Source organism: Zonotrichia albicollis, chromosome 4 (assembly GCF_047830755.1).
Source record: "Zonotrichia albicollis isolate bZonAlb1 chromosome 4, bZonAlb1.hap1, whole genome shotgun sequence".
Lineage (NCBI taxonomy): Eukaryota > Metazoa > Chordata > Aves > Passeriformes > Passerellidae > Zonotrichia > Zonotrichia albicollis.
Window position 1 is genome coordinate 1993129 of NC_133822.1, and position 15421 is coordinate 2008549.

The 15421-nt window shown below is 42.1% G+C and overlaps 1 protein-coding gene across 1 annotated transcript in view; it reads right to left on the reverse strand.

The window, feature by feature from the left end:
• Positions 1 to 15421, reverse strand: part of LOC102072566 (uncharacterized) — a 188983-nt gene that overhangs the window by 31069 nt on the left and 142493 nt on the right. The window contains exons 72-74 of the mRNA XM_074540384.1: positions 3222 to 3302; positions 1022 to 1075; positions 727 to 780 (exon numbers count right to left, since the gene is read on the reverse strand). Coding sequence (XP_074396485.1) covers positions 727 to 780; positions 1022 to 1075; positions 3222 to 3302 — 189 coding nt within the window. The remainder of the gene's footprint in view (positions 1 to 726; positions 781 to 1021; positions 1076 to 3221; positions 3303 to 15421) is intronic.

The window sequence follows — 15421 nt, forward strand, 5'->3', positions numbered from 1 at the left end:
TTCAGATCACAGGCCTTCCAGGAGGGATTTTCCCTCAGAAATGGGGTGAATTCCTCAAGATTCCTGGATCAGGAGGGATTTGGGTTTGGTTTAGTTTATTTTTTAACCCTGGATTATCCCAAAATTCCCTGCAAGGCTTAAAACCTCCCGATCTGTGATTCCCTGCTCCTCACAGGCCTTCCAGGAGGGATTTTTCCCTCAGAAATGGGGTGGATTCCTCAAGATTCCTGGATCAGGAGGGATTTGGGCTGGGTTTAGTTTTGTTTTTAACCCTAGATTATCCCAAAGTTCCCTGCAAGGCTTAAAACCTCCCAATCTGTGATTCCCTGCTCTTCACAGGCCTTCCAGGAGGGATTTTCCCTCAGAAATTGGGTGGTTTCCTCAGGATTCTGTGCCACAGATCAGGGGGGATTTGGGCTGGATTTCAGATCACAGGCCTTCCAGGAGGGATTTCCCCCAAAAATTATGTGGATTCCTCAGGATTCCTGGATCAGGAAGGATTTGGGCTGGGTTTAGTTTCATTTTTAACCCTAGATTATCCCAAAGTTCCCTGCAAACCTTAAAGCCTCCTGATCCATGATTCCCTGCTCTTCACAGGCCTTACAAGAGGGATTTTCCCACAGAAATGAGGCAGATTCCGCAGAATTCCATGGATAAAGCTTTCCTGGGAATGGGTGGGGAGTTTGGAGCAGGATGGGAAGCTGGGCTTGGCTGGGCTTGGCTCACCTTGGCACCTTTGGCTCCGGGAGTGCCGGTCCGGCCTGGAAGGCCCCGCAGGCCCTGGGAATTGAGGAGATCACAGGGAATGAGGGCAGAGGAGGAATTCTGGGCCTGCTGGAAGTTCCCTCCCCATCCCTGCTCGTCCCAGCCTTTATTTCCCAGGATCATGGAGTGGTTGAGGCTGGAAGGAGCTCTGGAGAAGGTTTCTCCAGCTCCCAATCCATGCAGGGCCATCCAAAGCTGTTCCACCACCTTCCCATCCCAAGGAATGGGATTTCCCAGGATCTCATCCATGTCCTACCTTTGTCCCTTTCTGCCCGGTGTCACCGGCGGTCCCAGGGTCACCTTTCCCTCCCTACATGGAAAAAAAGGACAAAGGAGATGAATTTTCAGGAATTACGGGCCAAAATCCCAGTCACATGCTGGGAGTTTTTATGGGAGCCTCCCTGTTGTGAGGGAACTGATCCCAGGAAATCCATGAGGGATTTAGTGAAGGATTCCTTGGTTTCCTGATCTCCATCAGGCTTGGGGTGTGAGGGGAATTGAAATTTGGGCACTGGTAAGAAACAGGGGAAAACTCAGACTGGGAAACACGGGATAAATAAGAAATTTTGGGATATGGACGTGCTGGGAATGGGAGGAGGACAAGTCCTAAAAACCAGGCCAGGATGTGCATTGGAGACTTTTCCAGGATTTGGGAAAGACCTTGAGGAAGACCCTGAGGCCTTTAAGGGGTGGGAAGGGAAAGGAATGTGGGATCTGGGAAGGATCAGAGAGGAATGTGGGATTTGGAAAGGCCCAAAATGAATGTAGGATCTGGGAAGGAGCAGACAGAAATGTGGGATTTGGGAAGGAGTAGAGAGGAATCTGGGAAAGTACTAAAAGGAACGTGAGATGCAGGAAAGCACAGACAGGAGTGTGGGATGTGGGAAGGCCCAAAAGGAATGTGGGGTCTGGGAAGGCCCAAAAGGAATGTGGGATTTGGGAAGGCACAGACAGGAATGTGGGATCCAGAAAAGCACAGACAGGAATGTTAGGTTTAGGAAAGCACAGACAGGAATGTGGGATTTGGGAAGGAACAGACAGGAATGTGGGATCCCAGAAAGCACAGACAGAAATGTGGGATCTGGGAAAGCACAGACAGGAATGTGGGATCTGGGAAGGCCCAAAAGGAATGTGGGATTTGGGAAGGCACAGAGAGCAATGTGGGATCCAGAAAAGCACAGACAGGAATGTGGGATCTAGGAAGGCACAGAGTGGAGTAAGGGATCCAGGAAAGCACAGACAGGAATGTGGGATTTGGGAAGGCCCAAAAGGAATGTGGGGTCTGGGAAGGAGGAGACAGGGAAGGAGCAGAGAGGAATGTGGGATCCAGGAAAGCGCCAAAAGGAATGTGGGATCTGGGAAGGCACAGACAGGAATGTGGGGTCTGGGAAGGCACAGACAGAAATGTGGGATCCGGGAAAGCACAGACAGAAATGTGGGATCCCAGAAGGCACAGACAGGAATGTGGGATCCCAGAAAGGACAGGAATGTGGGATCTGGGAAGGCACAGACAGGAATGTGGGATCCCAGAAAGGACAGGAATGTGGGATCTGGGAAGGCACAGACAGGAATGTGGGGTCTGGGAAAGCACAGACAGAAATGTGAGATTTGGGAAGGAGAAGGGAGGAATGTGGGATCCCAGAAGGCACAGACAGGAATGTGGGAAGGTACCAAAAGAGATTTGGGAAGGTACCAGAAGGAGTGTGAGATGCATGAAAGCACAGACAGGAATGTGGGATCCCAGAAAGCACAGACAGAAATGTGGGATCTGGGAAGGAGCAGACAGGAATGTGGGATCCCAGAAAGCACAGACAAGAATGTGGGATCCCAGAAAGCACAGACAGGAATGTGGGGTCTGGGAAGGCACAGACAGGAATGTGGGGTCTGGGAAGGCACAGACAGAAATGTGGGATCCGGGAAAGCACAGACAGAAATGTGGGATCCCAGAAGGCACAGACAGAAATGTGGGATCCCAGAAAGCACAGACAGGAATGTGGGATCTGGGAAGGCACAGACAGGAATGTGGGATCTGGGAAAGCACAGACAGAAATGTGGGATCCCAGAAAGGACAGGAATGTGGGATCTGGGAAAGCACAGACAGGAATGTGGGATCCGGGAAGGCACAGACAGGAATGTGGGATCTGGGAAAGCACAGACAGGAATGTGAGATCCCAGAAAGGACAGACAGGAATGTGAGATTTGGGAAGGAGAAGGGAGGAATGTGGGATCCAAGAAGGCACAGACAGGAATGTGGGATCTGGGAAAGCACAGACAGGAATATGGGATCCAGGAAGGCCCAATAGGAGTGTGGGATCTGGGAAGGCCCAACAGGAATGTGGGATCTGGGAAAGCACAGACAGGAATGTGGGATCCAGTAAAGTACTAAAAGGAATGTGGGATCCAGGAAGGCCCAACAGGAGTGTGGGATCCACATTCCCAACAATCCTTCCACTCACCGGCTTCCCCTTCTGTCCCTGAAGGCCTCTGTCCCCTTTGGCTCCCTTGATCCCGTTCTTCCCATCCAGTCCTGCTGCACCCTGCCAGAAAGTTGGGAAAAATTCATTCCAGAGCCCGTTTTTTCCAGGGAAAAGGGATGAGCACAGTCCAGGATGGAATCCCAGCTCTAGAACTCCTCAATCCAAGGGCAGAAGCTCCCCCAGGAACAGCCCCAAGGCCTGAGGGTGGGATTTCTCTCCCATTCCTCACCCCAATTCCATGGATTGAAAATCCCTGGCAAACAAAACCTGGGAGGGGATGAATTTGTAATTCCAGCTGGGGAAGTTGTGGCAGCAAAAGGGTCATTCCAGGCAGGGAGATTTGCATGGGCTTGGGAATGGGAACAGGGATTTCAGGAATTATTTAAGGGGGCTGCAGGTTTTTTATCCCATTGTGGAATTTTTTGGCTTCTGGAGCCGCATCCAGCACTGGGAGCTCATTCCATGGAGTCTCCCATTGTTGTGGCAGCAAATAAACCTGCTAAAAATCCTCTTTTTTAATTTTTAAATTTTAATTTTTTTTCCCCCAAGATCGCTGCAGTCTCCTCATCCATCCTGGGCAATTTTGATGGCATTTTTCAGCACTTGGATGTGAAGGAAAAAATTGGATTTATCCCCACTTGAGCCCCTCTCAGGGGAGAATGAATTGGCTGCTTGGGTAAATCAGGAGCTGAACAAGTGGAATTCTCTGCTTGGAATTTGTTTGCTGTGGTTGTTGGAAGGAAACAAATTCATTAAGATAAAAATAAAATCAGATTTGTGTGCCAGGGACTCCCTGGATCAGGGGAAATCCATGTTCCTCCATATCCCAGGCACTGATATCTCTTTATTGGTAACTGTTTATTGACACACTCAATAGAAAATTCCATCTGGGGACGTAAATAAACCATAAAACCCCGGGAAAATGGGAATATTTCTGTTTGCTGGGACAGATTGGAGGGCAATAAACCATTTGTGTGGTGGTTAAATCCCACAAATCCAGGATACCTTCAAGTGCCTGGAGTTTTGAAGGAGCTGGGAGCTGGGATCAAACCAGGAATGGCTCAAAAGTATTTTTTTTGCACTAAAAACCCTGACATTAATTAGAGTTCTCCTAATTTAATTTAATTTAAATTGAATTTAAGCTTTAATACTTCTCTTAATTATCCCAATTATCTCCAGTGCCAGGTTTTCCATGTTTTCCTGTCCAACTCATCTTCCTGCTTTCCATGAGATCCTTCTCCTCCTGAGAAGGAATCTGGGATTTATTTTTCTTTTTTTTTTCTTCTTTTTTTCTTTTTTTTTTCATTATTTTTCTTTTTTTATTTTATTTTTTTCTTTTCTTTTTTTTAATTTTTTTTCTTTTCCTAAAACCCAGATGGTTTTAGGAAAAGTTAAACTCACTTCAGGATATGCTGAAGGAAAGCTGGGTCTAAGCCTGGCCTGCTTAGTCCTGAACACATAAATAAGATTTAGACCTGGGTTTTATCTCTCTATAATTGGTTTCCTGCTTTTTCTGGGCTGGAGAGATTTTGGAATATGGATTGGAAGGTTTAAAATAATCAGGATGTGCTGGAAAGCTGAGTCTAAGCCTGGCCTGCATAGTCCTGGCCACATAAATAAGATTTAGACCTGGATTTAATCTCTATATAAGTGGTTTTCTGCTGGAGAGATTTTGGAATATGTATTGGAAGGTTTAAAATAATCAGGATATGCTGGAAAACTGGGTCTAAGCCTGGCCTGGCCTGCTTAGTCCAGAACACATAAATAATATTTAGACCTGGATTTAATCTCTATGTAAGTGGTTTCCTGCTGGAGAGATTTTGGAATATGGATTGGAAAGTTTAAAATTATCAGGATGTGCTGGAAAACTGGGTCTGAGCCTGGCCTGCTTAGTCCTGGCCACATAAATAATATTTAGACCTGGGTTTTATCTTTCTATAATTGGTTTGCTGCCTATTCTGGGCTGGAGAGATTTTGGAATATGGATTGGAAAGTTTAAAATAATCAGGATATGCTGGAAAACTGGGTCTAAGCCTGGCCTGGCCTCCATAGTCCTGGCAACATAAATAAGATTTAGACCTGGATTTAATCTCTCTATAAGTGGTTTCCTGCTGGAGAGATTTTGGAATATGGATTGGAAGGTTTAAAATTATCAGGATGTGCTGGAAAACTGGGTCTGAGCCTGGCCTGCTTAGTCCAGGCCACATAAATAAGAATTAGACCTGGGTTTTATCTCTCTATAATTGGTTTCCTGCTTATTCTGGGCTGGAGAGATTTTGGAATGTGGATTGGAAGGTTTAAAATCTTAAGGATGTGCTGGAGAGCTGAGTCTAAGCCTGGCCTGCATAGTCCAGGCAACATAAATAAGAATTAGACCTGGATTTAATCTCTATATAAGTGGTTTTCTGCTGGAGAGATTTTGGAATATGGATTGGAAGGTTTAAAATAATCAGGATATGCTGGAAAACTGGGTTTAAGCCTGGCCTGGCCTGCTTAGTCCAGAACACATAAATAAGATTTAGACCTGGATTTAATCTCTATATAAGTGGTTTCCTGCTTATCCTGGGCTGGAGAGATTTTGGAATATGGATTGGAAGGTTTAAAATCTTAAGGATGTGCTGGAAAACTGGGTCTGAGCCTGGCCTGCTTAGTCCAGAACACATAAATAAGATTTAGACCTGGGTTTTATCTCTCTATAATTGGTTTCCTGCTTATCCTGGGCTGGAGAGATTTTGGAATGTGGATTGGAAGGTTTAAAATCTTAAGGATGTGCTGGAAAGCTGGGTCTAAGCCTGGCCTGGCCTGCTTAGTTCAGAACACATAAATAAGATTTAGACCTGGATTTAATCTCTATATAAGTGGTTTATTCTGGGCTGGAGAGATTTTGGAATGTGGATTGGAAAGTTTAAAATCATCAGGATATGCTGGAAAACTGGGTCTAAGCCTGGCCTGGCCTGCTTAGTCCAGAACACATAAATAAGATTTAGACCTGGATTTATTCTCTATATAAGTGGTTTCCTGTTTATTCTGGGCTATAGAGATTTTGGAATGTGGATTGGAAGGTTTAAAATAATCAGGATGTGCTGGAAAACTGGGTCTAAGCCTGGCCTGCTTAGTCCAGGCAACATAAATAAGATTTAGACCTGGATTTAATCTCTATATAAGTGGTTTCCAGCTTATTCTGGGCTGGAGAGATTTTGGAATATGGATTGGAAAGTTTAAAATCATCAGGATATGCTGGAAAACTGGGTCTGAGCCTGGCCTACTTAGTCCAGGCAACATAAATAAGAATTAGACCCAGGTTTTATCTCTCCCTAAGTGATTTCCTGCTGGAGAGATTTTGAAATGTGGATTGGAAGGTTTAAAATCTTAAGGATGTGCTGGAAAGCTGGGTCTGAGCCTGGCCTACTTAGTCCAGGCAACATAAATAAGAATTAGACCTGGATTTAATCTCTCTATAATTGGTTTGCTGCCTATCCTGGGCTGGAGAGATTTTGGAATATGGACTGGAAGGTTTAAAATAATCAGGATATGCTGGAAAACTGGGTCTAAGCCTGGCCTGCATAGTCCTGGCAACATAAATAAGATTTAGACCTGGGTTTTATCTCTCTATAATTGGTTTGCTGCCTATTCTGGGCTGGAGAGATTTTGGAATATGGATTGGAAGGTTTAAAATCTTAAGGATGTGCTGGAAAACTGGGTCTAAGCCTGGCCTGGCCTGCTTAGTTCAGAACACATAAATAATATTTAGACCTGGGTTTTATCTCTCTATAATTGGTTTCCTGCCGGAGAGATTTTGGAATGTGGATTGGAAGGTTTAAAATAATCAGGATGTGCTGGAAAACTGGGTCTAAGCCTGGCCTACTTAGTCCTGGCCACATAAATAAGAATTAGACCCAGGTTTTATCTCTCCCTAAGTGGTTTCCTGCTGGAGAGATTTTGGAATATGGATTGGAAAGTTTAAAATTATCAGGATGTGCTGGAAAACTGGGTCTGAGCCTGGCCTGCTTAGTCCAGGCAACATAAATAAGATTTAGACCTGGATTTAATCTCTATATAATTGGTTTCCTGCTTATTCTGGGCTGGAGAGATTTTGGAATATGGATTGGAAAGTTTAAAATCTTAAGGATGTGCTGGAAAACTGGGTCTAAGCCTGGCCTGGCCTGCTTAGTCCAGAACACATAAATAAGATTTAGACCTGGATTTAATCTCTATATAAGTGGTTTCCTGCTTATCCTGGGGTGGAGAGATTTTGGAATATGGATTGGAAGGTTTAAAATCTTAAGGATGTGCTGGAAAGCTGAGTTTAAGCCTGGCCTACTTAGTCCTGGCCACATAAATAAGAATTAGACCCAGGTTTTATCTCTCCCTAAGTGGTTTCCTGCTGGAGAGATTTTGGAATATGGATTGGAAGGTTTAAAATTATCAGGATGTGCTGGAAAACTGGGTCTGAGCCTGGCCTGGCCTGCTTAGTCCAGAACACATAAATAAGATTTAGACCTGGGTTTTATCTCTCTATAATTGGTTTCCTGCTTATTCTGGGCTGGATAGATTTTGGAATGTGGATTGGAAGGTTTAAAATCATCAGGATGTGCTGGAAAGCTGAGTTTAAGCCTGGCCTGCTTAGTCCTGGCCACATAAATAAGAATTAGACCTGGATTTAATCTCTATATAAGTGGTTTCCTGCTGGAGAGATTTTGGAATATGGATTGGAAGGTTTAAAATAATCAGGATATGCTGGAAAACTGGGTCTAAGCCTGGCCTGCTTAGTTCAGAACACATAAATAAGAATTAGACTTGGGTTTTATCTCTCTATAATTGGTTTGCTGCTTTTTCTGGGCTGGAGAGATTTTGGAATGTGGATTGGAAGGTTTAAAATTGGGATTGAGCACGGCCTGAAAGGGAAGAAGTTCATGGAGGTGATGCTTTCCTAGGACAGGGAAAAGACGGGATTGGAGGAATTTAAAGAGGGAGAAAAAAGAAAGAAGAAAACGCAAAGCGGCCAAATGGAAATTTATTCCCTCGGATTTCCATCCCGGTGTCGTGCCAGGGAAACCAAGGCCGGACAATAAATGGGAGTAAATTAAAATTTAAATGGCAATTTAAAGGCAATTACTGCAGGAATGCTGGAAACAGGCTCCGGATTTTTGGATTTGGGATTCAAACCTTCGCAGGGAGGCTGAGTCACCCACCCTGTGACGCAGGCAGAGAAACCTCGGATCCTCCGGGGCCAAAATTCCTGCTGGAGCCGGGAATGAGCCGGGAATGAGCAGGGAATGAGCAGGGAATGAGCAGGGAATGAGCAGGGAATGAGCAGGGAATGAGCAGGGAATCCATCGGGATGCTCCCCCGAAAGGATGGAGCCCTTTGAAGGCACACATCAAAAGGAGGGAGGATGGATTCCCAAACTTCTCCTGAAAGCTTTTCCACCTCCTGGGCTTCTGCTCCTCAGGATCTGATGGGATGATGGAAATGGAATTTCCACCCTGGAGCTCCAGACATTTTGGGTTTTGGTTTGGTTTATTTGGTGCAGTTTTGAGCAACTTTTCGCCTCAAAAAATTTGGTGTTTGGGGTGGGAATTGCCCGGTTTGGTGGAAAATTCCCCTTGGCACGGGGTTTGGAATGAGAGGGTCTGGAAGGGAATGATCCCACCCTCAGCATTTTAGGATTCTGTGTGATCCCAGTTTTCCTGGGAGATTAATATCCACCACAAACTCAAATTCCTGCTTAGAAACCATTCCCACTCCTGCTGGACTTTTCCAGGGATTGAGAATCCCTGGAAAACCAAAACAGGGAGCAAGAAACGAGGGAAAAGTGCCTTAAAAACCAGAGTTTTTGGGAGATTAATGGGTTAACCCGTGGTTATTTTAATGCACAATCACAGGGAATAAAGAAGAGGAGCTGGAAGCCCGAGCCCATGATCCAAATGTGGAGTTAAAGCTTTTCCACCTCCTCAGGATCTGATGGGATGATGGAAATGGAATTTCCACCCTGGAGCTCCAGCCGTGGTTTTTAGCCCTGGGTTTATTTGGTGCAGTTTTGAGCTCATTTCCCCTCCAAAAATTTGGTGTTTGGGGTGGGAATTGCCCGGTTTGGTGGAAAATTCCCCTTGGCACGGGGTTTGGAATGAGAGGATCTGGAAGGGAATGATCCCACTCTGAGCATTTTAGGATTCTGTGTGATCCCAGTTATCCTGGGACACTTAATATCCGCCACAAACTCAAATTCCTGCTTAGAAACCATTCCTACTCCTGCTGGACTTTTCCAGGGATTCAGAATCCCTGGAAAACCAAACAATGAGGGAAAAGCTCCTTAAAAACCAGAGTTTTGGGGAGAATAACGGGTTAACCCGTGGTTATTTTAATGCACAATCACAGGGAATAAAGAAGAGGAGCTGGAAGCCCGAGCCCATGATCCAAATGTGGAGTTAAAGCTTTTCAACCTCCTGGGCTCCCGCTCCTCAGGATCTGATGGGATGATGGAAATGGAATTTCCACCCAGGAGCTCCAGCCCTGGTTTTTAGCCCTGGGTTTTGGTTGGGTTTATTTGGTGCAGTTTTGAGCAACTTTTCACCTCAAAAAATTTGGTGTTTGGGGTGGGAATTGCGCGGTTTGGTGGAAAATTCCCCTTGGCACGGGGTTTGGAATGAGAGGATCTGGAATGATCCAACCTTCAGCATTTTAGGATTCTGTGTAATCCCAGTTTATTTGGTGCAGTTTTGAGCTCATTTCCCCCCTCCAAAAATTTGGTGTTTGGGGTGGGAATTGCCCGGTTTGGTGGAAAATTCCCCTTGGCACGGGGTTTGGAATGAGAGGATCTGGAAGGGAATGATCCCACCCTCAGCATTTTAGGATTCTGTGTAATCCCAATTTTTCTGGGACACTTAATATCCACCACAAACTCAAATTCCTGCTTAGAAACCATTCCTATTCCTGCTGGACTTTTCCAGAGATTCAGAATCCCTGGAAAACCAAAACAGGGAGCAAGAAATGAGGGAAAAGTGCCTTAAAAACCAGAGTTTTTGGGAGAATAACGGGTTAACCCGTGGTTATTTTAATGCACAATCACAGGGAATGAAGAAGAGGAGCTGGAAGCCCGAGCCCATGATCCAAATGTGGAGTTAAAGCTTTTCCACCTCCTGGGCTCCCTCTCCTCAATATTTGATGGGATGATGGAAATGGAATTTCCACCCTGGAGCTCCAGCCCTGGTTTTTAGCCCTGGGTTTTGGTTGGGTTTATTTGGTGCAGTTTTGAGCAACTTTTCGCCTCAAAAAATTTGGTGTTTGGGGTGGGAATTGCCCGGTTTGGGGGAAAATTCCCCTTGGCACGGGGTTTGGAATGAGAGGATCTGGAAGGGAATGATCCCACCCTCAGCATTTTAGGATTCTGTGTAATCCCAGTTTTCCTGGCACACTTAATATCCACCACAAACTCAAATTCCTGCTTAGAAACCATTCCCACTCCTGCTGGACTTTTCCAGGGATTCAGAATCCCTGGAAAACCAAGAAACGAGGGAAAAGCGCCTTAAAAACCAGAGTTTTTGGGAGAATAACGGGTTAACCCGTGGTTATTTTAATGCACAATCACAGGGAATAAAGAAGAGGAGCTGGAAGCCTGAGCCCATGATCCAAATGAGGAGTTAAAGCTTTTCCACCTCCTGGGCTCCTGCTCCTCAATATTTGATGGGATGATGGAAATGGAATTTCCACCCTGGAGCTCCAGCCCTGGTTTTTAGCCCTGGGTTTATTTGGTGCAGTTTTGAGCAACTTCTCACCTCCAAAAATTTGGTGTTTGGGGTGGGAATTGCCCGGTTTGGGGGAAAATTCCCCTTGGCACGGGGTTTGGAATGAGAGGATCTGGAATGATCCAACCCTCAGCATTTTAGGATTCTGTGTGATCCCAATTTTTCTGGGACACTTAATATCCGCCACAAACTCAAATTCCTGCTTAGAAACCATTCCCACTCCTGCTGGACTTTTCCAGGGATTCAGAATCCCTGGAAAACCAAGAAACGAGGGAAAAGTGCCTTAAAAACCAGAGTTTTGGGGAGAATAATGGGTTAACCCATGGTTATTTTAATGCACAATCACAGGGAATAAAGAAGAGGAGCTGGAAGCCCGAGCCCATGATCCAAATGAGGAGTTAATGGGAATAAAAGGCAGCAATTGGAACATAAAAGAGGGAAGCGAGGCAGGAACAGCAAAATAAAAAGGGAGCAGAGCTTTTAGAAAAGAGGGGGAAGGAGGAGGAGGAGGAGCCCGGAATATCAAAACCGAACCCGTGTGGGAAGTCAAGAGGATCCATTGAAATTTTCCGAGGAATAATTGCAGGGAGAGGACATGGATGCTGTCAGCTCTGTTGGGAACTTCCAGGGATCAGAAAAATCGGGAGAGTAAATGGATGAGGGCGCCGGAATCGCTGCCAGGGAGTTCAGCAGGAGCAGCAATTGTGGGCAATTTGTGGGAATAAAAGACGGGATTAGAGGGAAATGAAGGAAAATGAGGAGCACGAGGCTCTGCCTGGAAGATTTGGGGCTGGATCCAGGCAGGATGGGAGTTCTGTCCTCGGGAAAAGGGGATTTGGGAATGAGGGACAGCTCGGGAATCACTCAGGGATGGAATAATCAAAGTGGGAGCTGAATTCCCATCAGGATCCTCCCTCAGGTCCCTGAATGGATGGGAATGATGGGTGGGAATTCCCTAAATCTTCCAGAAATCCAGTGGGAAGTGAATCTGGCAGAGGCGGGATGAATTCCAGAATTTATCATGGATCCTCCAGCAGCGTCCCAGCTGGGATCTGGCTTTGGCAATTTTGGGAATGTGGTGTGGGATCAAACCCCAGCTTGGAATCCCAGGATATTTCCAAAAGGAAAATTCCTTGGCTTTGCTCAGATGGTGGATGGCAGGACACCACTCTGTGGGAATGATTATTCCCAAAATTCCAGGGAAAACCAGGATCCCTTTGCACTCAGCAACCTTTGCTCCATTCCTGGATGGATTCACCTCATGGAGCCAAAAACAATTCCATAAATATCCTCAATATTTAATAAATATCCTAAATATCCTCATAAATATCCTCAAGAAGGTTGTTAATAATTATTAAAAACAATAATAATTAATAAAATTACTAATTGGATGAGGGCATTTCCTCAGGGAGCAATTCCCACTCGGGATTCCAGGCCTGTCAATAATTCCGTGGCTGTGACCAGGAATCAGTGGGGATTTATTTCTTTGGACAACCTTGGAAATTTGGGGTTTGGGCCCTTAATTTAAGAGCTGATGATCCTGGTGGGTCCTTTCCAACCCCAAATATTCCATAATTCCATGATCCTGAGAGTCCTTGGAGCTTGGAGACTTTTCCATTTGGGGCGAATACACCAAAGGCATTAAAAACATTAAATAAACGTATTTTTCTTGCGTTCCTTCATGCAAAATCATGGAATTGTGGAATGTTTTGGGTGGGAAGGGACCTCCAAGCCCATCCCAAGGGCAGGGACACCTCCCTCTATCCCAGGTTGCTCCAAACCCTGTCCAACACTTCCAGGGTTGGGGCATCCATAATTTTCCTGGGAATTCTGCACCAGGACATCCCGAACCTCACAGAGAGGAATTTCTTCCACAAACCTCTGGCTGTGATCCCTGATATCCAGGCTGGTTTTCCAACAATGGGTATTTTAATAGGTTATTTTTCATGGATTATTTTTCATGGATTATTTTTTCTGGAATATTTTAACGGGTTATTTTTTCATGGATTATTTTTTTCTGGAATATTTTAACGGGTTATTTTTTCATGGATTATTTTTTTCTGGAGCATTTAATTGGGTTATTTTTCATGGATTATTTTTTCTGGAATATTTTAACGGGTTATTTTTCATGGATTATTTTTTTCTGGAGCATTTTAATGGGTTATTTTTTCATGGATTATTTTTTTCTGGAGCATTTAATTGGGTTATTTTTCATGGATTATTTTTTTCTGGAGCATTTTAATGGGTTATTTTTCATGGATTATTTTTTCTGGAGCATTTTAATGGGTTATTTTTCATGGATTATTTTTCATAGATTATTTTTCATGGATTATTTTTCTGGAATATTTTAACAGGTTATTTTTTCATGGATTATTTTTTTCTGGAGCATTTAATTGGGTTATTTTTCATGGATTATTTTTTTTCTGGAGCATTTTAATGGGTTATTTTTCATGGATTATTTTTCATAGATTATTTTTCATGGATTATTTTTCTGGAGCATTTTAATGGGTTATTTTTCATGGATTATTTTTTTCTGGAGCATTTTAATGGGGCTTTTTTCACGGGTTATTTTTTTTGGAATATTTTAATGGGTTATTTTTCATGGATTATTTTTCATAGATTATTTTTCATGGATTATTTTTCTGGAGCATTTTAATGGGTTATTTTTCATGGATTATTTTTCATGGATTATTTTTTTCTGGAATATTTTAACGGGTTATTTTTTCATGGATTATTTTTTTCTGGAGCATTTTAATGGGTTATTTTTCATGGATTATTTTTCATGGATTATTTTTCTGGAGCATTTAATTGGGTTATTTTTCATGGATTATTTTTTTCTGGAGCATTTTAATGGGTTATTTTTCATGGATTATTTTTCATAGATTATTTTTCATGGATTATTTTTCTGGAGCATTTTAATGGGTTATTTTTCATGGATTTTTTTTTTCTGGAGCATTTTAATGGGTTATTTTTCATGGATTATTTTTCATAGATTATTTTTCATGGATTATTTTTCTGGAGCATTTTAATGGGTTATTTTTCATGGATTATTTTTTTCTGGAATATTTTAACGGGTTATTTTTTCATGGATTATTTTTTTCTGGAGCATTTTAATTGGGTTATTTTTCATGGATTATTTTTTTCTGGAGCATTTTAATGGGTTATTTTTCATGGATTATTTTTCATAGATTATTTTTCATGGATTATTTTTCTGGAGCATTTTAATGGATTATTTTTCATGGATTATTTTTCATAGATTATTTTTCATGGATTATTTTTTTCTGGAATATTTTAACGGGTTATTTTTTCATGGATTATTTTTTTCTGGAGCATTTAATTGGGTTATTTTTCATGGATTATTTTTTTTCTGGAGCATTTAATTGGGTTATTTTTCATGGATTATTTTTCATGGATTATTTTTCATGGATTATTTTTTTCTGGAATATTTTAATGGGTTATTTTTCATGGATTATTTTTCATAGATTATTTTTCATGGATTATTTTTTTCTGGAGCATTTAATTGGGTTATTTTTCATGGATTATTTTTTCTGGAGCATTTTAATGGGTTATTTTTCATGGATTATTTTTCATAGATTATTTTTCATGGATTATTTTTTTCTGGAGCATTTAATTGGGTTATTTTTCATGGATTATTTTTTTCTGGAGCATTTTAATGGGGCTTTTTTCACGGGTTATTTTTTTTGGAGCATTTTAATGGGTTATTTTTCATGGATTATTTTTCATAGATTATTTTTCATGGATTATTTTTCTGGAGCATTTTAATGGGTTATTTTTCATGGATTATTTTTTTCTGGAGCATTTTAATGGGGCTTTTTTCACGGGTTATTTTTTTTGGAATATTTTAATGGGTTATTTTCCACGGATTATTTTTCATAGATTATTTTTCATGGATTATTTTTCTGGAGCATTTTAATGGGTTATTTTTCATGGATTATTTTTTTCTGGCGCATTTTAATGGGGCTTTTTTCACGGGTTATTTTTTTTGGAATATTTTAATGGGTTATTTTTCATGGATTATTTTTCATAGATTATTTTTCATGGATTATTTTTCTGGAGCATTTTAATGGGTTATTTTTCAAGGATTATTTTTCATAGATTATTTTTCATGGATTATTTTTCATAGATTATTTTTCATGGATTATTTTTCTGGAGCATTTTAATGGGTTATTTTTCATGGATTATTTTTCATAGATTATTTTTCATGGATTATTTTTCTGGAGCATTTTAATGGGTTATTTTTCATGGATTATTTTTTTCTGGAATATTTTAACGGGTTATTTTTTCATGGATTATTTTTTTCTGGAGCATTTAATTGGGTTATTTTTCATGGATTTTTTTTTCTGGAGCATTTTAATGGGTTATATTTCATGGATTATTTTTCATAGATTATTTTTCATGGATTATTTTTCTGGA